General features: G+C 50.9%; 2 protein-coding genes across 3 annotated transcripts in view; both read left to right on the top strand.

Annotated features, from left to right (window-relative positions):
- Positions 1-17,376, top strand: part of URGCP (upregulator of cell proliferation) — a 28,860-nt gene extending 11,484 nt beyond the window's left edge. For both annotated transcript variants that reach the window (XM_019626580.1, XM_019626579.1), the window contains exons 2-5: positions 7,813-7,883; positions 12,051-12,101; positions 12,309-12,347; positions 14,433-17,376. In XM_019626580.1, coding sequence (XP_019482125.1) covers positions 12,068-12,101; positions 12,309-12,347; positions 14,433-16,933 — 2,574 coding nt within the window. In that variant the 5' untranslated portion in view covers positions 7,813-7,883; positions 12,051-12,067 and the 3' untranslated portion in view covers positions 16,934-17,376. The remainder of the gene's footprint in view (positions 1-7,812; positions 7,884-12,050; positions 12,102-12,308; positions 12,348-14,432) is intronic.
- A 4,254-nt stretch (positions 17,377-21,630) lies between these two features.
- MRPS24 (mitochondrial ribosomal protein S24) lies at positions 21,631-24,511 on the top strand. Its single transcript, XM_019626587.1, has 4 exons — positions 21,631-21,851; positions 21,929-21,997; positions 22,105-22,216; positions 24,078-24,511. The coding sequence occupies exons 1-4, from the start codon at positions 21,813-21,815 to the stop codon at positions 24,359-24,361; spliced, it is 504 nt and encodes a 167-aa protein (XP_019482132.1). The 5' UTR covers positions 21,631-21,812; the 3' UTR covers positions 24,362-24,511.
- The last annotated feature ends 643 nt before the right edge of the window (positions 24,512-25,154 follow it).

Raw genomic sequence — 25,154 nt, 5'->3', positions numbered from 1 at the left:
GAGGCAGATCAGTCGCCGCCTTCTGGACGGCCGCTCACTGCAGCTGCTGGCTACACGGTAGCTTATGGCAACCCACTGCAGCAGGGGCTGCAGCCTACACCGCAGCGGGCGACTCATGGCAGCCCAGCTGTAGAGGGCAGTGTCACTGGCCCTCATATGTGGGATCCAAACTGGGGCCCTCTGGCGTCCCAAGCCAGCTCTTAACCATCATGCCACTCGGCCGGTCCTTTCATTTGTTTTTTTTTATATTCTTTAGTATTTAGAGATTATTTTCATATAGATGTTGTACATTTATTACATATAGTCCTAAATTTCCTCTTGTTGATGGTACTGTATATGGGAGTTTCCCTTCTATAATTCCAAACTTCTTTTTGTATACAGGAAGGCAGTTGAGTTGTTAAAAAGATTTTTGTGTGTCCTCAGCTTACTGCTCTCTCAATTTTTGCAGTTGTTTTCCAGTTGGTCTCTTGGGTTTTTTGGTCTCTTGGCACCATAATTTCTTCCTGTTGTCATGGGTAAATAGCAAGGTGATTCTGCCTTTGTGGGGGGGAGACTGTGTGTCTTGAGGGAAGGAGCCAACCATGGTCTTTGCGGTACATGGAGGAGGGCTGGCTTCCCCAGCCCCGCCAAGACCCCTCTAGCCCTGATGTCTGCTCAGCATTTTCGTGGAGGTCTACCCTGTGTGCCCAGCTGGCATGTGGGCACTGACTTACTCATGGTCCCCGCCAGCCTGCTCACCCCACATTTTCCCACCTGAGGCAGCAGCCCTCTTGGGCCCTTTTTTACATGCTCTGTCCAGTCTGTTGAAATCCTTCAGAGACTTTCAGAGTCCGACCCCGTGTTGTCACCTCAGGTGCTGCCGCCTCTCGCCTGTTCTCAACATGAGATAGGAATATTGCCTGGGGCTCTGACTACCCTCTGGAATGGAAGTCAGGAAGCTCGGTCTCGTCAGCCCTCTCCTCCTGCTGTGTGCTGTGCACTCCATACCAGCCACACCAGTATCCTGCGGGTCCCTTGCACCTTCGGGCATCGCTACAGCAGCTGTGCCTCTGCCTGGACCACTCCCAGGGAGTGCCTGCTCCCCTCCTCACCTTCTGCCAAGCCCCGACCCACGTGCCACTTCTCCAGCCCTGCCCTCTCTTGGAACAACAGCTGCTTGCCCGCCCCATTTCCCGTATGCCTGGTGCCCTGAGCCTAGTCGACTGCTCTTTTTTCGACAGCACCTCACACTTCCCAGTGTAGCCTTTGTTTAAAACTTCAGGTTGCTGGCCAGTTAGCCTCATTCAGTGTAAGCTAAGAGCAGGGCTATTTGTGCCCTTCACTGATGTGCCCCAAACTTGTAGAAAAGTTTGTAGCTGCAAAGAAGTATGTGGATAAATCCAGGAGAGCCTTGGCCGCCTTCTGCAGACATGGTTCCCAGACGTGAGCCCCCCTCCACCCCCCCAGACTCTGGTAGCAACCTGATGCTGGGCCTGATGGCCACCTGGCTGTGCAGGTTGGCACGTGTGTGCTGTGCAGGCTTTGTGTCATGAGTGTTTCTAATCGCTTCACACCCTGACTCTAGTGTAAGCTCTTGCAGGGTTAGGGCTGCGTTGTAGAGCTATTTCCTCTCGCCCAGCGAACCTGCACGGCAGGAACCTAGCACACACTCTAGCTGCTCAGTCCAACGTCTCTCTCCGCGGAGCCCCTCTGGTTGTGGAGTTGCAGTAGTATCGTCCCACGGCCCTGCCGAAGGGGCACTGCCAGCAGCCAGGACGCTGCAGCCTGACAGGAGGGGCCTGCGTATGTCCTGTGCCTGAGCACAGCAGTGGCCCCTCCGTCATGCTGTTCATCCAGTTGAGCGTGTTTTTGGGACGAAGGTGCTGTGCTGCACAGTGCTTGGCTCTTACCTGTGTGCTGTCATCTGACGTCTTTGTCCTCAGGAGCCACTCCATGCAGCTTTTTCACAAACGTTTGCTCAGCCCACTGCTGCATGATGACTTTTAAATGTTTTAAAGGGTGTGGCCACCTTGCAGAAGTGGAATGACTCCTACTTTTGACTCAAATATTGTTGTGGGTTGAATTGTGTCCCCCCAAAACATATGTTAAAAGTCCTAACCCGTAGTACCCGTGATTGGGACTCTTGTTTGGAACTGGGCTCTTCTCAGGTATAATTAATTAAGATGAGGTCGCCCTGGCTAAGGTTGGGCCTTAATCCAATGACAGGCATCCTTATAAGAAGCAGAGAAGAAACACTGACACACAAGGGACAGCCCACATCAGGACAGGCAGGAACCAGCACCTCTGGTCAGAGCCACACTTGCACTGTATCTGCCGGGGTGCTGTAACCCAGCAGCACGGACTGGGGGCTTAGAGAAAACAGGAACTTCTTCTCATGTTCTAGATGCCAGGAGTCCCAGACTAAGGTGTCGGCAGGTGGTTTTCCTCTGGAGCAGCGGTTCTCAACCTGCAACGCGACCCCTTTGGGGGTCAAACGACCCTTTCACAGGGGTTGCCTAAGACCATCGGAAAACAAAAAGATATTTACAGTACGATTCATAACAGTAGCAAAAATACTTTTGCTACTGTTATAGAGTAGCAACGAAAATAATTTTATGGTTGGGGGTCACCACAACATGAGGAACTGTATTAAGAGGTCGCAGCATTAGGAAGGTTGAGAACCGCTGCTCTGGAGGCTCTGAGGAAGTGTCGGTCCGAGGCCTCACCATCCTTCTGGTGGCTGCTGTCCATCCCCGGTGTTACTTGGCCTGTACCGGCACCACTGCAATGTTGCCTCTGTCACCATTCTTTTTGCCCTGTGTCCAGGTTCCCCTTGTAAGGACACCAGTCATTGCACTGGGGGACCACCCTGCCCCAGTGGGACCTAATCTTTTTTTTTTTTTTAATTTTTTTTTTTCTTAGCTGAGCCATCCTGCCACCTGTTGGCAGCTCAGCTTGGGCTGGGCACGGAACCACTCTAGTGCAAAGCTCAAACTCTTGAGCGAGCTCTTAACCAACTGAGCCACTCGGCCGACCCCCAGTGGGACCTAATCTTAATGTAACTCATTATTAGATCTGCAAAGAGCCTGTTTCCAAATAAGGTTCCACTCACAGACTTGGGGGCAGGACTTGATTGTGTCTTTTCAGGGGACAGTCCCACCCACAACATACACCAAGAGGGTTTGAAAAGGTTTACACAAATTGAGTGAGGCTTTCTGGGCACAGCAGCTGGCATTGGGTTTTGTTTTGTTTTGGGGCCCAGATGTGGAGCAGAGGGCAAGTTGTAGGTCTTGAAAGCTGATAGCATCAAACAGCAAAAACAGAGTCAGAATCTTTGTATCCAAGGCAGGTAATAATACATCATGTGCGGTGGTTTTCTGTGCCATCTTGGTTTATTGGCACCATCAGGGAAGAAGCTGGGTTTGTTTCGAGGAATTGGGCCAGCTTCTGAGACCTGGACACGGTTCTGGGCACTGAGGGACCCTGTTCAAGGAGTGCTGGACTCTGAGTGGCAGCAGGCATCTGTCTCCTGAGTCAGAATCTCCAGGTGTAAGTAGAAAAGCTCCTCAGGTAATTCCTTGGAGAGACAGCCAATGAGGCAGACAGCCAAGTTGTCAGGGTCTCGACTCCACCGCTAGACTTGCAGGAAGCCCTGGGTGCAAACCAGGATGTGTGCTTGCTGATGTGGTGAGGGAATTGCTGGGCACTTGGGCCCTCAGGGTGGCAGGCAGGTCACCTCTTACCTGAGAGAGAAGTCTGTGGGGAGGTGCCCCAGGATGGAAGGGGAGCCATGGTGCCTTCCACTGAGGCCACAGGAGACCAGGAGCCCACGCATCCCCAAGCAGTGCCTGAACTGAGCTCCACGTGTGACTCTCTGCCCTGGGGTCTTGCAAGGACCAGGAGAAGTCTGAACCCTAAATATTCCAAATAGGGAGTAAAATGGGCAGTCCTGTATATCGGTTAGTAGAATGACCTATAGCAACATGAAAAGATTAAAAGGAGAAGAGAATTGCTTAACATACTGAGTATTTTTCAAAAGACGAAAGTCGTTTGTACTTCTTTGTATGTTATATTTGTCTTTTTTTGGAATCAGGAAAACATTAGAGATAGTAGTAATTTTCAAATGCTGCTTTGCAGAAAGCCCCCTTGCCCGTGTCTGGGACCATCACAAGCACTGTTGGTTTTCTGTCTGGGTCTGGATGCCTTGATGGGCAGGGAAGGCCCAGCACATGTGCTCGCAGGAGGGCTGCACTAGGACTCGGCAGATAGGCCTGCTTTTGTGATTTTTATAATCATTAGTTGTATTTATAAGTTACAAAAACGTACCTGAGCCGGAAAAATAATGAGCCAGAAGGGAACCAGCCTTCTCATGTTTGAGCTCTGGGCCGGCTTGCTGGCTTGGTGATGTTGGCCTGTCCTGTTTGAGCCCCGTTTCCACCTGCAGGATGGTTTGGGGTGTTACACCAGTCAGCTCAGGTGGCTTAAACAATGGAGAGTATTTCTCTCAGTTCTGAAGGCTGGAGTCCCAGAGCACGTGCAGGTCGGTTTGGTCCTCCTGGGCCTTCTGGTAGGTGACCACCCACGAGCTGCGTCCTCACAGGGTCTTCTCTGCCTGCAGAGAGAGCAAACCCCCATGCGGCGCCTGCTCTTACAGGACACCAGTCCCAGCAGATCAGGGCCCCACCCTCATGTATCCCCTCGAAGGCCCCCGTCTCTGCATTGCCACGTTGGGGATTAGGGTTTCGACATGGGAATTTGAAGGAATTCAGGCCACACAGGTACTGAAAGCAGAGTCGTGAATTAGAAGCAGTGGACAAAGGTGAGTTCTGGCTGCTGTTTTTTCCTGCAAAGCTTGGTCCTCCCCCAGTTTCCAACACAGGGATGCAAGTGTGAAGTGTGTTGACAGACTGAAGCACTAAATCATGTGTATATTCCCATAGATTTGCACAAACTCAAGGTCATCCCTGCGATGATATCACACTTGTTCCCTGCCTTCTTGTGTGAGAAAGAAAGGGTTGAAGTTAAGCTCCATCCTGGGAAGACCTGAGAGGATCCCCTGGGAGCCAGTGGGCGATGCCTTACAGTCCCCTGGGCCGGAAATGCCTGTCTTCTGTCAACCCTGTGCCACCAAGCAGGCCAACTTCTTCCCTCTGAAGAGTCCTGTTGTTCCCCACCTTATTTTAAGGATGCTTGTTTCTCTTATTACAAAAGCAATATATGTTCTTTGCTGAAAAGTGGGACAGAAAAAACTCCCATTTTTATCAGCAGCAGGGTCAGATCAAGTCAGAGTTGCTTCGTGCTCTGTCGGTAAACGGGCTAAAACAGTCGTGAACACACAGTGACCATTGTCACTGGAACTCTCCTCAGAGAGGACAGAGGGTGAAACCCCCAAAGAACATACTGGAATAACCACTAGGTATCCTGGAATTTCCCCTGGGGGTGCATTGAGTGAACACAAAACCTTCGTTTTGCTGCTTTTGACAGTGAATTAAGTGGCGCTGTTTTGCTTGTCTCCAGAGGCTGCCACACAGTAGCATGTCAGCACACTATTGCAAGAGCCCTGGTTTGAAGGGGCACCAGGTTATCTAGTCTTCTTGTGGCATCCACAAACCTTATTCTGGCCCTGAACCCTGCTTACAGTGTCGTTTTAATAGCTCTTCTACTTTATTAAATCAATACATGCTTCTATTTAAAAAAATTAAAGTAAGACAGAATAAACTGATATCATACTACCCAGAAGTAATTCACCGCTGTTAACTTTTTAAACTGTTTATTTTGAAATAATTTCTCCTTAGAGATAAATGACAAAAACATCCCCTTATTTAGAGTCTGCTATTCTTAACATTTTACTCATTACGATTCTCATTTATCATTCCCTGTCTCTCTCTCACTGTCTCTCTGTGTGTCTGTCTGAGTATAAATGACACGTATATGATTTTTTCTTAACCATTAGAGAGTAAGTTGCACACGTCACCACCCTGTGCACCTCTCTTTTGGTGTCCGTTTCCTAGGAATAGAGACGTTCTTTTACATGAGCACAGCACAGGCGTCAACGCTGGTAAATGTGACATTGACGACATCCATATTTCAGTTTTGTCAGTAGGCCCCGAGATTTATTTTCCTTCACAATCCAGCCTAGGGTTAGTTATTGCCTTTTGTCTTCATGTCTCTTTAGCACCTAATCTCAACACTTCCTCTATGTATATTGTCTGTGACACTCTGACTGTGGGATAATAGTTTCCTTGGTAGCATGTTTTATTTTGGGTTTGTCCACATTATCAGCTCAGGGCTCTGCACCTCGGCCATGTACCCTTCCTCGGAGTGCCGCAGCTTGGGGCACACAGCGCCCTCTGTCTCCGTTGTCCCTGACTGTGATCACCCGCTGAGTAGAAGTACTGGCTTGTTCTCTGTGGCACCTAGTAAGCACTCTGTGAGGAGCATTGTGAGACGGGACAGCTATCTGTCCTCGGTGACATTTCCTCCAAGAGTCAGCACTCATTGACCGTTTTTGCGTGAACTGATCTTGGATGCATCTCCCCGGGCAGCAGCCGCCGCGGCAGCACTGTGACAGAAGCAGGAGCCCTCTTCTCCCATTTGTTTATCTTTGGGGACTCACCGACTCATATTTTCTTGGTTTCTAATGAAGTGCCATTTAAAATGTTGTTCATGTGCACGCTGCCCCAGACTTGGCAGCGGCAGCCCCTTCAAACCGCCCGCGGTGTCCTGTGACACGCCCCTTTCTTGGAGCCCTTCCTTGTTTTCTGAAATGAGACGCTGAGGCTCGTGTGTGCTTTCCAGGCTTCAGCCCTGGCATGAGCCATCTCTCCTAGGAGCATACAGCGACACAAATGGCGCTGGTGTGCTCCCTGCTGCTGCGATAGGGTCTTCGCTTCTTGGGCCTTTCAGTGGACAGAGCTAGGAAACACGTGTGTGCACGCACTTGTGTGTACACACGTGTGCACGAGTATGCATATAGGACTCACCAGTGCACACTGCCGTGTCTGATTCCCATATGCCTTTGTAGGTTCCTCCATTCCTATTTGTGTGTCCTTCCACCAATGCCAGGACCGTGGCTCCCAACAAGATCACGTGATATTCCTAAAGTGTTTATTCTTGAGTGGGCTGGACTCATCTAACCCACTGAAAAGATTCAGGATCATGTCCTCTGCCCACACTGTCCATTGCTGATTACCATCCTTGCAGATCTCGCCATATGTCCCTGCAGAGCAGCATGTGCAGTTGTATCAGATCGTCAGCACACTGTACAGTCTGTTCTGGACAGACTTCCCCACAGTTGAGCGCATCATTGACTCCATTTCACAACATCCTAGCCAGCGTCAAAGTCTACAAAGTAAGATGCACAGGGTATTTTGTAATGGTTGCAGAACAGGACTGCTCCAGAATCGTTATTGGACTTTGATTTTGAAAGTCATCCATTTTTTGGCTGAGGTATATAAAGCTGGCATTGGCTCCTTTGTAACTAAATCTTTATTTCCTTAGGATAGAAGTGGAGTTACTGGTCAGAGGGTCCGTATACATTTATGTCTTTCTGAACGGCTGTGTTTATGTGCTGGCTCCCAGTTCCTGACAGTGCTGGTTTTTCTGGACCAGCATTTCTTGGGGGGCCGCACATCAGAATACTGGTGGCGCCTTCAGAAGCAGCGACGCTCGGGCCAGGATTCAGCACCTCTGAGATTCTGATTTTGAGGATCTGGGGTGTGACCAGGATTTGTAGTTTTTAGAGGCTCCCCAAGAGAGTCTGACCTGCCAATTGGAAAGGTGAAAGCGGTATTTCATTATTTTAATTATAATTTTCTTCTGAAATTGTTTCAGACATTCAGACGTGGGAGAAGTGGCCCGAGAAGTAAAAGCATCTGAGGGAGGAACAGCCGTGGCCATTGCAGGTAAAGCTGAGCTTGGGCCCACTTCAAAGCAGGTGTTTCTTCTGTCCCATTGGGGTTCTGGGTTCCAGCACCACCCTGAGATCACGGTCCTCAAAAATAAGCAAGCATAAGGCTTTGTTTTTCCTTTTAGGAGAAGAATGCATCCAATGGTCTTTTAAGCTTCCCTTATATATTCAAAATAGGATTCAGTTTTTAACAGGTGGTTATCACAGTTTCATGGGAACACCACAGTTTGATCACTGGCACCCAGAGTCATGTGTAGGTTGACTGACTGGTTTCTAAACTGGGCGCTTGGAGCACAAGAGGTGTGTTTTGTTGCAACAACAGGTGTGAGATGGGACTGTCCTGGGTGGATGGGGCTTGCTGTCTGTCTTCATGGTGCACGGAAGCCGGTCGTTCTTTCTCTGCAAGTTTGGTGGTGGGGCTGTCACTGTCGCTGCCCCTCGTGACGTCAGCTGGAAGTAGTGGCCGCACACCAGGCATCTTAATTTCTGTTAGTAACTCATTTTCCATCTGCCTTTCATTAATTTGGTGCTTGTCACAGTGAATGTGTTCTACTGGATATTAATAGGGTTATGCAAATAGTTTGAGTTAATCACATTGTTTTAGTTTATCGAAAATTTATAAAAACTCATACAACTCAACACCAATTAAATTAAACAATCCAATTTAAAAATGGGCAGAGGACATGAAGAAACATTTCTCCAGAGAGGACATACAGATGGCCAGTAGACATATGAGAATACGCTGAACCTCACTAATCATCAGAGAAATGCAAATAAAAACCACAATACAATATAATCTCACACCTGTCAGAATGACCATCATCAATAAATCAACAAACAACAAGTGCTGGCAAGGATGTGGAGAAAAGGGAACCCTGGTGCACTGTTGGTGGAACTGCAGATTGATGCAGCCACTATGGAAAACAGTATGGAAGTGCCTCAAAAAATTAAAAATGGAATTACCTTATGACCCAGCAATTCTACTCCTGTGTATTTATCCAAAGAAATCCAAAACACTAACTCCAAAAAATATATGCACCCCTGTTTACTGCAGCACTATTCACAATAGCCAAGATATGGAAACAACTGAAATGCCCATCGGTAGACGACTGGATAAAGAAACTGTGGTACATTTATACAATGGAATATTATTCTGCCTTAAAAAGAATGAAATCCTACCATTTGCAACGATGGACTTAGAGAACATTATGCTCAGTGAAATAAGTCAGACTGAGAAAGACAAATGCCATATGATCTCACTTATATGTGGAATCTAAAGAACTGAATGAACGAGGAAAGTAAACAGAAATAGTCTCAGAGATACAGAGAAAAAACACGTTTGCTAGATGCGAGTGGGGTTGAAGATGGGGGAGAAGGTGAAGGGATTAGAAAGTAAAAATTGGTAGTCACAAAATAGTCACAGGGATGTGAAATACAGTTTGGGAGAATATAGTCAGTGTTGTATAGATTATGTATGGTGCCAGATGGACACTTGAGTTATCAGAGGGATCACTTCATAGACTCTGTAGATGCCTGACCACTGCACTGTACACCTGAAGCCGATGTATAATAGTTGAATGTCAACTATAATTTTATATACAGAGGGTGCCAAAAAATGTATATACATTTTAAGAAAGGGAAAAAATATTAAAATTGTAATACTCAATATATACCAGTAACAAAAGATGAAAACAACTCACGTTTGACTTCTGCAATTACAAGAGGTGCTCAAAGTGGTTCCCATCAGTGTCCAGACACTTCTGATTATGGCGAACTACTGCTTGAGCAACGTTGACTAAAGTGTCCACTTGTGTACAATTTTTTTGGCACGCCCAGTGTGTGTGTGTGTGTGTGTGTGTGTGTGTAGATACATGATTGCGGGATGTCAAGAACAGCATAGGGAATATGGTATCGTAATAACTGTGTATGGTGTCAGAGGGGTAGTAGACTTGGGGGGGTTATCACTTTGTGAGGGGTGTCAATGTCTAATCATTGTGTTGTTTGATACACTGAAACTAAAAGAAAAACATGATTCAAAAAAAATTTTTTTTAATGTGAAAAAAAGTAAAACTCTGTATCCATTAGTCAATGTTCCCCCATCTGTCCCCCCTCCCAGCCCTTATAGTGACCACCAATCTGTGTTAAGTGTCTGTGTCTGTTCTATTTCCTATAAATGGAATCACACATGTGTGCCCTTTTGCGTTCCATGTCTTTCAAAGAGCATAATGATTGGGGTTCATGCATGTTGTTCCTTTTGAAGGATGAGTAATGTCCCATTGTGCAATGGACCACATTCTGGCTGTGCGTCCCCCACTGAGGGACACTTGCCTGTTCCCACCTTCTGGCCCTTGTGTTCCCACTGGGCTGGAGCCCACACCCTCCTGACTAGCTTGAGTGCAACAGGAGCTCGGGTAGAGACCTCGGCTCATGATACCCGCCCTCCCTGGCCCCCACATTTGCTGCTGCCTCCTGTTTCCTTGCCTGCTGTCTGCTGGTGCCTCCCAGCGTTCTCTGCCTGCATCGCGTTCGGCTCTCCTGCCCTGGTCAGTGCTTTCCATAGCCTGACCCTCTGCCTCTGCATTCTTGCCTCATCCACCTGCTACCTTCCCATTCCAAACCAGAGCTGTTGCCCATCCCTAAAAAGCAAGGCCCCGTCTTCTCTGGGCCTGAAGTGTACTCGATTCCAGCTCAGCCGAACTTCAGGACTACCTCACCCCATCTTGGGTTTCTCGAAGTGCCCCGTTCTCTTCTCTAACCACAACCATTGGCATCTGGATTCCTTGGGGAAATTCTTCTGATGTCTTTTCTCCACATTGTTCAGCATTGTGGTTTGGTCCACATGAATTGCCCATCTGTTCTCCTATGATACTCTCCTGCTTTCTTAACCCACTTTCCTTTTTCTCTCATTTTTCTCCCTCCTACTATTAATCACATTGACTCCGACATAGTATCAAAGAAGACTATTTGAAATGCCTTGTTTATCCACCTGGTTATGTGGAAATCAGGAGAGAATTAATAAATCTGAAAATGTCAGAATCTTTTCTTGATTCATAAGCTTTTGCAAATATAATTTTAATTTTGGAATAGGTGATACTATTAGTCAGATCAAAAGTCAAAACCATAAAAACACGTGCAGGGAATTGTTGATGCGACAGTCCCACATTTGCAAGCAAATCTTCAGGGTTTTAAGGTCTTGTATCTCAGTGTAAGTATCTGAATAACACTGAATGAAATACCTTCTGTCATTAAAATATTAGTGTTGGGTAGCCCATGGTGTTGGAGGCTTTGGACAACTGACAGTTTACTTGTAAATTGTAGCCCTTCCTCCATGTACGTGTATCGTGTTAAGTGATAAAAAAAACCTCCTTATGATAGAATAAAAATGATGTTCATAGGAGCTGAGGAATTTATATCAAGTTTTATTTATTTATTTTTTAAAGATTTTCTTTTTATTGGGGAATTGCGGGGAGGGGAACAGCATTGGGGAATCGGGGAAGGGGAACAGTCAGGTAGACAAATTGCTGTTTTGTTCTTCAGTCTAGTTGTGGAGGACGTCACTTCACTGGCCCATGTTGGTATTATCATTTTGCTCTTCCCGGGTGAGGCAATTGGTCGCCGGTTTTTGGTCATCCACTCACAGCGGCTCCCGGTAGCTCACACCGGCTGCCTGCCACTCACACTGGCTGCCAGCCACTCACGGCAGCCCAGCTCCAGGTCGAGCTGTTGTTTATCATCTTAGCTGTAGAGGGTGAGCATCACTGGCCCTCAATGTGGGATCCGAACCGCAGCCGTGCTGCTCAGAGCTGGTGCTCCCAAGCGAGCTCTTAACCAGCTGAGCCACTTGGCCAGCCCTCAAGTTATATTTTAAATAGTTTCTAAAATCAAAGATTGGCCAATGTGTTTCATGTAGTTATTTATATTTTATTTTCACAAAGTCTATTAAATAATACAAAAGATATATCCTAGAGCAAATCCCTACCTTGTGTGTAGGTATTACTAGTTTGTTTCATCTTTTGGGTTTAAAAAAATGAAATTTATTTTGAAAAAACTGAAAGCAATAAGAGCACTAAAAATAAATTAGCCACTGTATCCTCACTTCTACTTTTTGGTAGAAAAGTCCTAACTTGCTGATAAAGCTAAGTGTGTGTGTTTTTTCTTCCAGATTTGGAATGGAGAGAAATGGAAGGAGATGATTGCGAGTTTCATTACGGAGGTAAAAATGACAGGATTTGATGACACATTGGATTAGGAAAAGAGGGATGGAATGTGTAAAGTGAAAAATAACTGGGATTTTCCATTTTAAACAATTTAGAGAAGTTGCTGTCTTAGTAAGAAAAAGAGGGTTCTGAGTTCAGCCTAAATTGGCTGGTGTCAGTCCCAGACACCTGATTTGATTGACACTTTATTTTTGCTTTTTCAGATGGTACAGATGAGGCCCAGGACAGTGACTTTCCAACAGGTACGTGCTTTCTCCCATTTCTTCCTGTCCCAGTGAAGGAAGGCGTCATCCAGGCTTGTGGTTCCCGCAACTGACTGCGTCAGAGTCGCCTCCAGTCCATTACCCCTTTGTGTGCCGGTACCAATGTTGCCAGAAAAACAGCCCCCTGGGAGCTGTTACATAATAGTGTCATAGTGACTGGGTATCTTTGGATGTTATTTTAACAAGTTCTCAAAGTGATTCTAAACCACAGTCAGGTTCGGGGACCACGCCTCGGGTTGGGTGGTTTCATTTACAGACCCGAGACCGGGCACAAGTGCATATACAATATACAAATGAGCTGCTTTGCTCTGCTTTTCTTGTCACACTGAACTGCTGTGCCACTTGAAACATAACAACAGCTGTTCCATGTCTGGATGAGAAAAATAATGTCCCTGGTTTCACCCAGGCAAAACTCAGAAACCTGAGTAACCCCTGTGAAGAATTTCTTGGGCGTGTCTCTCCCCACTAGTGCTTGGGGTCCTGCAGTGAGGTCACCGGCCACCCTGCCTCAGGGCTCTGTGTGCGCCTGAGGAGACCTCAGCACAGGTAGACCCTGCGGGGCAGTGAGAAGGCTCTCCCCAGTGTTCAGAGTGCTGCTGTCACCCAGCAGTGGTCCTGAGCCACCGTGTGTCTTCCAGGGAAACAAGGCCCATCCTAGTGCCTCCCCTCGCAGTTTAGTGAGCTTCCTCTTTTTTTTTTTCAAGATTTTTTTTTTTTATTGGGGAATTGGGGGGATCGGAACACTGCTGGGGAATTGGGGGAAGGGGAACAGACAAGTTGCTGTCGTTTTGTTCTTCAGTCTAGTTGTGGAGGACGTTGCTTCACTGGCCCAAGTTGGCACCATCATTGCGTTCTTCCCGGGCAAGGCAGATCAGTCGCCAGCTTCTGGACGGCCACTCACCGCGGCTGCTGGCCGCTCACACTGGCTACCGGCTACACATGGCAACCCACTGCCACAGGGGCTGCAGCCTACGCCGTCGCCGGCGACTCACAGCAGCCCAGCTCCAGGTTGAGCTGTTGTTCAGCATCTTAGCTGTGGAGGGCAGTGTCACCGGCCCTCATATGTGGGATCCGAACCGGGGCCCTCTGGCGTCCCAAGCCAGCTCTTAACCATCGCGCCACTCGGGCCGGCCTGTGAGATTCCTCTTTTGAGACGAGACGCACACAGACTCCTGGAGCTCAGCAGGATCTGTGTTGATTCACTTAACATGCAGAGTGTTCTGGTGGTTTCTAGTGTGAAAAGCCACACTGCAGAGGTGACACGTAAAACCTGCACAAGTCAGTGCAGAGTGATGATGGTCTCTAACAATTATTCTGTGCGATAAACATTTAAACCTGTTATTGGTGCAATAACTCCATTTTCTTCAAAAATTCGCCAATATTTTGTAAAGAGAAAAGAACATTAACAAGGAAATTGGTGAGTGCGTCACCTGTGGGAAGTTCCCGGTGACAGTGTGAGGGAACCCACTGCTGGGCAGAGTGTGGGGCAGAAGCGGAAGAGTAGATTAGATTGGAGGGTTGGGGGTACTGTTGGAGAACGGGGCTCATTGTACATCCAGGGTGTGTAGCTGGCCACTCCAGCCAGTTACCATATTTCCCCATGTATAAGACGCACCCTTTTCCGAAAAATTTGGGCTCTAAAAACTGGGTGCGTCTTATACAGTGGGTGTATGAGCACAAAAACAAGCGCAAACAAAGCGGGAAGGGCAAGTAAAGAAAAACCTACAGCCACTGTATAAGACGCACCCAGTTTTTAGACCCCAAATTTTTTTAAAAAGGATGCGTCTTATACATAGGGAAATACGGTAATCTGGGCTTGGTGCTGCTAGATCCTGTATGTTTTATTCAGACGTTAACGTGAAAACTCCCAATTCTTCAATGTGGCCCCTGGCTGCCCCACCGTCCTCCCTCGCGCATCCCACATGTATGTCTGCCCGTGTCCGGCCCCGGCTGCTGTGCTGTGCATGTGTGCTGCCCTGAAGGAGGCTGTCCCGCCTTGCTGGTGCCCCCTCCCCACTGCTGGCCTGACATGTGCACACCTCACGTCTTCCTTTCCCTCCGCAGTGGAGAGGAGCCGCCTGCAGGACATGCTGTCGCTTCTGGGCCTAGAGACATACCAGGTCCAGAAGCTGGGCCTCCAGGATGCCCTGCAGATCAGTAGCGACAGCGTGAGGAACTGGGCCCCTCAGGCACCAAGGGACTTGCCCTGGGCCTTCCTGAGGAAGCTGCAGGCTCTCAATGCCGAGGCCAGGAACAGCACCACCGTGGCGCCAGACGCGCCCCCGGATGCCCGGCCTGTGGAGAAGGAGAGCCAGGTGGAGGAGATCGTGTACTGGGACCCGGCCGACGACATCTCAGCGGACATCTACTCCTTCTCCGAGCTGCCTGCTCCCGACACGCCCGTGAACCCCTTGGACCTCCTGTGCGCCCTGCTGCTGTCCTCTGACAGCTTCCTGCAACAGGAGATTGTGCTGAAAATGTCCCTCTGCCAGTTCGCGCTGCCTCTCATTCTGCCCGACTCAGAAAACCACAGCCACACCTTCCTGCTCTGGGCCCTCAGGGGTGTCGTGCGGACGTGGTGGGCACAGCCCCCAAGGGGCGTGGGCGGCCTCCGGGAGGACAGCGTAGTCCTGCCCCGGGTGCCCACCTTTGCCTTCGTGCGCATGGAGGTCAGCAGCAACTCCAAGTCCCAGCTGCTGAACGCCGTGCTCAGCCCCGGCCACCGGCAGCATGACTGCTTCTGGCACCGAGAACTGGGCGTGGGCACCGGCCCTCGGGAGATCGCAGACGGGCTGGTGGAGATCTCCTGGTTCCTGCCCAGCGGCCGGGAGGACCTGGACCTTTTCTCCGAGCCCGTGGCCTTTCTGAACCTCCGGGGCGACATCGGGTCTCACTGGCTACAGTTTAAGCTGCTGACAGAAGTGTCTTCAGCCGTATTCATTCTGACCGACAATGTCAGTAGGAAGGAGTACAAACTGCTGTCCTCCATGAAGGGGTCAGCCACCAAGTGCTACTTCATCCTGAGCCCCTGCCGCGGGAAGCGGAACACGAACCTGCGGCTTCTGGGGCGGCTGCTGCCTGTGCTGCGTGTAGACCACTCACACGTGCTCGTGAAGGTCAGCAGCACAGACAGCGCTCGGTTCGTGCACAGGGTCCGCTCCATCATGATGCACGTGGCCCGGTCCCCCTGCAGGAGGCTGTCGCTGGAGGACATGGCCCACGCGGCCCGCAAGCTGGGGCTGAGGGTTGACGAGGACTGCGAGGAGTGCCAGCGGGCCAAGGGCCGGATGGAGCGGGTCACGGGGAGCCCCAGGGGCGCGCTGAGGCTGCAGGGGGCCCCCGGGGGCACAGCGGCTGCAGTGGAGAGGGAGCTCCGCCAGGCTCAGTGGGCCGGGGCCCCCGCTGGGGGGCTGCAGGACTTCATCTCAGGCCTCAGCAGCCCCTCCCCGGGTGAGAAGCAGTACTTCCTGAGGTGGATGGAGTGGGGGCTAGCCTGGGCGGCCCAGCCGAGGCCCAGGCAGCCCCCGGAGCTGGCTGCTGCCCTGAGAGCAAAGCCGAGTGGGGCTGTGGACCCCAGTGAGCCGTCCCGGCCGGAGCCCCTGGGGCTGGAGCACTTCCTGCGGGAGATGGGGCAGCTGTATGAGGCGGAGAGCTGCCTGGTGGAGGCCGGGAAGCTGCCCGCAGGCCAGAGGCGGTTTTCCCACTTCCCGGGCCTGGCCTTGGAGCTGCTGCTCAGGGGGCTGCCCCTGGAGCTGGTGGATGGGAGCACCCTGAGCGCCCCACTGCGCTGGGTCACGGGGCTGCTGAAGGAGCTGCACATCCACCTGGGGAGGCGGTCGCGGCTGGTGGTGCTGTCGGCGCTGGGTGTGCCGGGCACAGGCAAGTCCACGCTGCTCAACACCATGTTCGGTCTGCGCTTTGCCACCGGGAAGGCGCGTGGTCCTCGGGGGGCCTTCATGCAGCTGGTTTCCGTGGCTGAGAGCTTCAGCCAGGACTTAGGCTGTGACCACATCCTGGTGATAGACTCTGGGGGCTTGATCACCGGGGCCTTGGCTACGGCTGGGGGGCGCTTCGAGCTGGAGGTCTCCCTGGCCACTTTGATTATGGGGCTGAGCAACGTCACTGTGGTCGCCCTGGCTGACGCCAGGGATATCCCGCCGGCCATTCTGCATGCGTTTCTGAGGTTGGAAAAAGCGGGCCACATGCCCAGCTACCAGTTCGTGCACCAGAACCTTCATGACGTGCCTGCCCCTGGCCCCAAGCCCAGAGACAGGCGGTGGCTCCTGGACCAGCGGGGCGACATGAGCAGTGCTGTTGCACAGGCGGACAAGCAGGGCGATGGCCTCCGGATGCTGGCTGATCTGGCCTTCTGTGACCCAGAGAAGCTGCACGTCTGGCACATCCCCAGCCTGTGGCACGGAGCACCTCCCATGGCCGCCGTGAGCCTGGGGTACAGCGAAGCCATCTTTGAGTTGAAGAGGTGCCTGCTGGAAAACATCCGGAACGGCCTGTCCAATCCCAACAGGAGCGTCCAGCAGCTCATTGAGCTGGTGAGACGGCTCTGAGTACCGCTCCCCTGAGGGGTGTCTCAGTCCCATGTGAGAAGGGAGCGATGCAGAAGACGGCATCCAGGGTCTCCTGAACAGTGTTATGGAGGCAGGAACCGCCAGTCTGCTGCGAGGTGCCCTGGGGTGTGGCCTTTCCAACAGCGGCTCTTCCATCCGCCCCTGGAGTGGACAGCAGTTGTCCATCAGTGCCCAGGGGAGGGGCCGGGAAGAAATCCGGGAGCAGAGCTGGGTGACTCTGCCCGCTTAGTGAGTGCCCATGGCGGGCAGGTCTATTTATTGACTGACTGCAGCCTTCCTGACCCCACCAGGGCTTGGCTCTGTCACCGCACAGCACTGGGCTCTTCTGAAACTTGCCCTGGGGCTCTGAGCCCCTCCAGGGCAGGGCATGGTTGCCCAGCACTGTTGGCGCTTAATAAAAGTTTGTGAAATGAATGATTGCACGAATGAGTCATAGGCAATTTCCTCTCCAGTTTCCTGTTTCCTCAACCAGGATCAGCGTCTGTCTGAGGGAGGGGTGTATGGCAGACAGCTGAGAGAAGGTGTTAAAGATGCCATGCTGTCCCCTCTCTAAGCAGATACCCAGTTTCAAGCTGCTCCTGGGATACTGAACTCAATGTCCTTGCAGTGACTCTAGGTGTCTCCATTATCATCCCATTATGTAGATAAGGAAAGGGCCAAGAACCATGAAGCCGCAAGCTCCAGCCACCTGCCTGCACGGTGCCCTCGGCTCTGAGCACTCATTGTCCCCAAACTCCCACAGGCTCACCCCAGCCCGGCGCTCAGTGTTGGCTGACAGGACTCATCTTGTAATCAGTCAATCACTGGTATCTTAGAATTAATTTGCAGCCATTTCCCTTTGTCAACGATACATCAAGCGATGGCTTGCCAGGGACGTTATTAGTGTTACTGACAGAACCAAGCAGGGCTGCTGTTAGAAATCTGTACCAATGTAAACTGGCTACGGTAGCTCTCCCCAGCTCCTCAGATGTCAGCTAGCCAAGTAAAGAAAATGCCTTTCTCTTTGTCTGTGTTAGTAATCAAAACCACGATTCTGGCTGTAAACCTGTCCTGAGTTCTGAAGACTTCCAACAAAAGAAATTCAGTCTAGCCTCACAAGCACCGATGGATCAGGGAGCTGAGGAGTTCTTGATCGGGTGTTGGTGGCTTTCCGCCCCTCACCCCACAGCACCCACACTCGGGACTCAGGGCTTCATTCATGCTGCCGGCTGCCTGGGCCTCCTCCCACCTGTCCTGGGCCCTGGCTAGCCTCAGCGGTCACTCCTCCCTCAGCACAGCCTGTGATGGCAGCTCCACCTGCAATCCTACCCCGGGGGTCAAGGGACCTCCTGCTGTGGTCCTTAGCGTACCTCTTTGGTCTCCCTTTCTGCCAACCCCATCTGAGCTCCCTGTGTAAGGCAGAGTGTCAGCTCTAGCATGGTGTCTACGGCCAGTGCCCTCTGAGTGACAGCTACTATCATCTCACAACACTGGTGGTAGAGAGGGTTGTAAGGGATGTCCAACAGCCCTCTCTCCAAAGGGGTCTCTACAAATCGATCTGGGAGTCTCCCACTTAAATGTGGAGTTTAGAACACCGGTTCTCAGGCCTGGCTTCAAACCTGGGTCCCCTAGGCAGCGCTGAGAAAGCAGGTGTCCCCCAGTCCTGTGCTTGCAGGGTGGGGTCAGAGCATACTGACATGCAACCAGGGTGGAGAGCCTGTGTTCTCAGAGCATGAAAGCGGCTGACTCCTGGTTATCCTGAGGAAGAAAAGGGCTTGTGTCAGAGAAGAAAACAGCTGGACATCCTGTCTCCCCAGGGCTCTGTCTGGACCCCCTCGTGCCCTTCCTGGGGTCACTTGTCCCTAGATGTGGCTGCTCCTTATCCAGGAAGTAGTCTGTGCTCAGCCACAGAAACCGGGGTCATTCCCCCATCCTCTATGGCTCTGGAGGCCACCCCCCACCTTGTGATGGAGGGGAGCCCTAGACACGGACGAGCACATGCTCTGTAACAAGAAGTCTCACTCTGTTTGCTAGTTCTAACCTCAGGTGAGTCTTGGACTTCATCTTCTGATCTGCAAAACCTGGACAGTATTGCCTGTTAAGAATTGACGGGAAGTAAAATGCATCAAAACACTAACAAATGGAAATTACAGAAAACTAAAATACCCTAGTAAATTTTCCCACTGGCAAATTAAAACAATAACAATTCATACTATTGTATGTATTAAAATGTCATTTTGAATTATTTTAATCATGCAAACACACAGGACCCCCATCAAGGAACCAGCTGAAACCCTGTTTGCTACAAGGTACAGGATAAACAAAAGTAAATGAAAGGGAGGTAACAGTATACTTGAACCATGAGGGATGTAGGTCAGTTTGGAATTCCTGAGGGACATCTCAGGCAGAAGGAAGAGTGGCCTGAATAAAGAGAACCACTCAGTTTATCGTGGTGCTGCCTTCTGCCTCCGGGGCAGACCTTGAACCAAAGCATAGCAGCTCCCGCTCAGCGGGCCAGCAGCAGTGGGTACCGCTGTCACCTCTGCTGGAAAACTATCCCCTTTTCTCTGGTTACGGGATGTCCCTGTGAGTTCTCATGAACCCTCAAAAGCTGTTTTGTCTCCATAAGAGGAGGTAGATATCAGGGGCTCCTTTCTTTAAAAAAAAAAAATTTTATTGTTTGTCAGTCATTTTACAATGTAATTTTCACAACAATCATCACGGCCCCCATTTTACAGATGAGGGAAGCAGGCTCAGGAAGGGCAAGGGACTTGTGTAAATTGCACATCCAGTCAGGAGTAATTCAGATTCCAGACCCCATGTTCCTCACCATTTTGGAGCAGGCTTAGAACACATCAAATTATAAAATCATCATACTTTATGGAAAATGAAATACTATCATTTTAAAAGGTCCTCCAGGAAAAGGTGAAAGTTCTTACTTTTGGAAAGTGCTGTCATTTGACCATACTTGTCCCGTCTCATTATCTAACATGCAGAGCATTTGGAGGCCACAGGGAAAATGAGACATAAAACATTCCTCGTTCAGTGGGCATGAAAGCCACTGTCCTTTCATTAACGTTTCTTTGAGGACCTAGCTTCAAGTGGTCAAAGAGGTCTTGGTCATAGAAAAGGCACTGGACTGAAGCCAAGAGACTGGTGTCGTGGTCCCTCTGTGGCCCTCCCCTGCGTGACCTTGGGCAACTCACCCTCCACCCTTGGCCTCTTCCACGTAGATGAGAATCTCATCCTCCCTCCCACGGAAACCCCAGCCATCACCCAAGCAGCATCACGTTGAGTGATATAGGTACAAAATGGCCAAATATTGGCGACTTCACATGACTCAACCTAAGAAATCAATGATAGCTATTTATCCTAACAGCTCTATGAGGTAGTACAATCAACAAACCCATTTTATAGATAATGGAACTGAGGCTCAACTGTACACCTGGGCCAACTCCAGAGTTCATGGTTTTTTGGTTTTTAAAAAATATTTTATTGGGGGAATTGGGGAAGGGGAACAGCCAAGTTGTTGTTCTTCAATCTTCATTGTGGAGGGCGCCAGTCGCCATCTGGCTGCCTGTCGTCAGCTTGTGGCCTCTTAGCTCAAGGTGCTGTGTTCAATCTTAGTTGTGGATAGGCGTAGCCACCATCCCATGCGGGCGTTGAACCAGCAGCCTTGTTGTTAAGAGCGCAGGCTCTATGTCCTGAGCCATCCAGGCGGCAGCTCAGCTCAAGGTGCTGTGTTCAATCTTAGTTGCGGGTGGGCATAGCCCACCATTGAACAGGCAATCTTGTTGTTACACCAGCTGAGCCGTCCTGCCACCGGTTGGCAGCTCGTCAACAGTTCAGCTCGGGCTCAGTGTCACTGGCCCATGTGGGAAACGAACCGGCTGCCCTGTTGCTCAGAGCTCATGCTCTTAAGCCAACTCTTAACCAACTGAGCCACTGGGCCAGCCATGGTTTTTTTCCATTACTGTGTTGAGTTCTGAAGTAAGATGTCCAGCGTTGCTGCTTTTCCGCCTGACATTAATAAATACTGGATACCAATCACAGTGGTCATGTTCTGGCTTGAGCATTACAGGCCCTGTGACCGGCCCATGATTTTCCTTACCACCCAGCCCTTGTTTACCTCTCCAGTCCAGACACTAGGGTATGGTCACATGAGAAATCCTACCCTCTGCATAACTAATCCTTGAAGAATTGGGAATCATACTTCTTCATTTGTGAACAAATCCAGGAGTTTCTTTGTTTTAAAGAATATTATTTGGAGACTACTCAGCAGCCTAGTTTGTCGAACCTGATAAAACTGTTCTGCTGCCCTCTAACGGGAGGGCCCCAGGCTGGGCGGGGCGCGGCCCGGCGGGCGCCCCGTTTTCCCTCTTCTGGACAGCAGTGCGAGCTCTTTGAGGGTGCGACCTCAATTCAGCATCATCAAATTTCCAGATCTGAAACACGATGCAAATGCCGACGGTGTTAGGGCGGAGAGGTGCAAACCTACGCTTTGATGTCCAGCCCTCGGCCCCACTTGGCCCGGCGCAGCCCACCGCACAACGGCGCAGCGGCGGGGAAGTCCGACCTCCAAGACCGCCGCTCCGGAGCACCAAGGCCCGCGCCTGCTTCCGCCGCGGGCCCGCCCCTGAGAGGGAGGCCCCGCCCCCGAGCGGGAGGCCCCGCCCCCGAGCGGGAGGCCCCGCCCTGACTGACAGCCTCCGCTCGACCCGGAGGTCCCGCCCCCGACCGGGAGTCTAGGCCCCGAAGAGAGGCGACTCGCACACTCGCGCCGGCTTCCACTGGGTTTCGTTCGCGGTCGCGGCCTCCCGGCGTTGACCTTTGCCCCCGCGGCGCGGCTTTACGTCCAGCGCGCTGCGCTCGGCCCAAGATGGCGGCGCCCGTGTGCAGCCGGGGACTGGGACCACGGGTGAGTGGGCGACGCGTGCGGGCCTGGCCAGTCGCGGCGGGGGCCCTGTCTTCCGTCTCACGGCGCTCCCCCCGCAGGTTCTGTCCTGGAGCCGACAGCTGCCGTGCATCTGGAGCGCGCTGCACACGTCCGCGGTCTGCGCCAAGGTGAGCGCGGCCGGCCCGGAGGCGGGGGACCGGGGAGCGCGAGCCCGGGGGGCCTGGCGGGCGGGGCGGGCGGGGCGCGCGGACTCACGGCCTCTCTCTGCTGCTAGAATCGCGCGGCCCGAGTCCGTGTGGGCAAAGGGGACAAGCCAGTGACCTACGAGGAGGCGCACGCGCCTCACCACATCGCCCACCGCAAGGGCTGGCTGTCGCTGCACACAGGTGAGGGGACGGCGGCCATCTCGGGGGCAGGAGAGGTGGGCGATGCGACCCCAGGCCCCGCCCAGGGAGTTCTCAGTTGTGACTGTCAACACAGATGCGAAATGAACCCGTGCCAGAGGTTTTATTCCGCTCACTAAATCAGTGCGCGGGTGAGAAACCAGGTAAACACTCCCAAAGGAGAATTACCATATGTCCCCATGTATAAGACGCACCTTTCCCCGAAAATTTTTGGGTCTAAAAACGGGGCGCGTCTTACACAGTGGTTGTAGATTTCAAATGCCATAGTTGGAACTGAGGTCGAGGCAGTACATGAAGACAGTGGTTCGTCGTCATACACAGATGAGGACAAGCTAATGGTTGGGAGTTTTGACAGTGATAATTTGTATGAATTTCATGATGAATAAAACTTTAGTTCAATAACTTTATGTAATACACTTTTTTCAAATTTCAGGCCCCAAAATTAAGGTGCGTCTTATGTATGGGGAAATACGGTAGACCGCAGAAACATGTAGGTCAGGGATGCTGAAATGTATTTGATAGGGATACAGAACTGGTGTTTTGGAGAGCAAGGAATCAATAGAACCTCCACAGAAATTGTTTGCATGTCTACAGACAACTGTTTTGCATTGCTGTCAGTCATCTGTGATTTCTGGAGATGCAAAATAGCTCAGAGGCAGTGAGAGGAGTGAACCCCATGGACTGCACCTGAGACCTGGGGACAGCGCTCTGAATACTGCAGCTTTCCACTGAAGCACAGGTTTTTCTTTACAACTGCACAACCCACCGTTATGTACAGATCCTGCATGTCGGAATTAGCCTGCTCTTGGCGCTTTCTCATTCTTCCACGTGGGCAGCGACCCCACCTGCACCCTCCCAGCTGTTGTTGAATCAGGCTCTGCCTTCTTGCTTCAGCTTTCACACAGTACACATGTCCTTTCTGAGATCTATTAATGCCATTTTTTCACACCTTTGTGCTTTTTGTTGGTGACTCCACTACTTCAGATAGTTGGTAGTGCTGAAGTGCTATATAGTGTCCGAAACCCAAGAAGGCGGCACCTCACAGACAACATGTGCCTGTCACTTAAGCTTCCTTCAGGCATGAGTCACATTGCAGCTGGGAGAGAGTTAAGTGTGAATCAGCACGTGCACTAAGCGACGTGTCTGTAAACAGACACAGAAAACAAAGTTATGCGTTGATCAGACAGAAATGCTGTGGCAAAGGCTTCCAGAGCCTAACCCTGCATTTCCCCAGGAGCAGGGGTTCGGCATTTGCTAATTCGTTGTTCGTGGTGACTTCACAGAGCAGAACTACTGTTGGTTAATGAGCAGTAACTGTATTTCGTTCAGTGTCAAGGGTCTGGACCTGGATGTTTGCAGTGCACATGTATCTAGAGAAGTTAGTTAAAGGTTCCTGTCCCCACCCTTTTCAGCTTCTGGATCTAAGGTCTGGATGTGAGTGTGCAGACTCAGCAGATATTTAAGAGGTGCAGGGGACCCCGGGTCCACTGAGAATCCACTGGTGAAAGCCATGGCCCTGGCTGGTAACAGAGCGCATGTCCCAAACCCCAGAAGGAGCTGGTGGCTTCATCCCTGGCCTGTGTGATGACCAGTGCTTCTATGAGGCATTCAAAAATGAGTGGGAAAGGGGTCATCTGCACTTGTGTCCTTGCTCATTCTTCCCTTCTGTAAAACAAAGGTCATGATGGTACCTGCTTCTCGGAATTAGTTCAAGAGTTTAATGAAAAAACTGCATGTTGAACTTGGAAAGTGTTACTCCATTTAGAGAGGAAAGGAGAAGAGGTGGGGCTGGGCGTGGACTTGAGTGCCATCTGGAGCTTTGTTCAACTCCCCTTTTCCTCAGGGAATCTGGATGGGGAGGACCACGCTGCAGAGCGAACGGTGGAGGACGTTTTTCTCCGCAAGTTCATGAGGGGCACCTTCCCAGGCTGCCTGGCTGACCAGCTTGTCCTGAAACGCCGGGCTAACCAAGTGGACATCTGTGCCCTGGTCCTGAGGCAGCTGCCTGCACACAAGTTCTACTTCCTCGTGGGCTACAGTGAGACTCTGCTGTCACACTTTTACAAGTGTCGTGTGCGTCTACACCTCCAAACTGTGCCCTCAAAGGTCGTGTATAAGTACATCTAGGATAGTCACATTTTTGCCATGAAGCTCTAGCCTGCAAAGGACAAATGTGTGGGAAGGGAGTGGAGTAGAAATGGGGAGACACCCCTCCACTTCAGAGTCCAGAGGCTTCACTTTCAAAGTTGCTGTTGAATAAATGAACTTTCAATGTTGTCTGGTGTCCTGGTCTGTTTCTACCCTTTCGGTGAAGGAACTAAGACAGGGTTTCTTTGGGGTGATCCAGGGGTCCCAGGGAGGCCGCGAGGTAAGATTTACCCTCTTAGCAAGTGTCGGGGATGTAACAACGTTGTGAGCTGTGGTGGTATTGTCACACCTTACATCCTCAGTAACCATCTTGCATAATTAGTGTTTTGTGTCCATGCACCAAATCTCCCGTTCCCCTGTCCCAGCCCCTGGCAACCACCTTTCTACTCTGCTTCCATTTCAACTGGTTTCGATTCCACATAAAAGTGAGATCAAGCACTATTCGTCCTTCTGGGTCTGGCTTGTCTCACTCAGCTAATGTCCTCTAGGTCCGTCCACGTTCCACATGGCAGGATGTCCTTTCTCATGGCTGTACAATGTTCCACCACACATAGGTGCCATATCTTTTTTTTTTTTTTAAGATTTTATTGGGGGGCCGGCTGAGTGGCGCATTGGTTAAGAGCTAACTTGGGATGTCAGCTCTGAGCAGCAGGGCCCTGGTTCGGATCCCACATGAGGGCCAGTGACACTGCCCTCTACAGCTAAGATGGTGAACAACAGCTCGACCTGGAGCTGGGCTGCCGTGAGTAGCCAGTGACGGCATAGGCTACAG

The sequence above is a fragment of the Hipposideros armiger genome, unplaced genomic scaffold, assembly GCF_001890085.2.
Source record: "Hipposideros armiger isolate ML-2016 unplaced genomic scaffold, ASM189008v1 scaffold_685, whole genome shotgun sequence".
Lineage (NCBI taxonomy): Eukaryota > Metazoa > Chordata > Mammalia > Chiroptera > Hipposideridae > Hipposideros > Hipposideros armiger.
The sequence above is the reverse complement of the archived record's forward strand: the minus strand, read 5'-3'. Positions and strand labels throughout refer to the sequence as shown.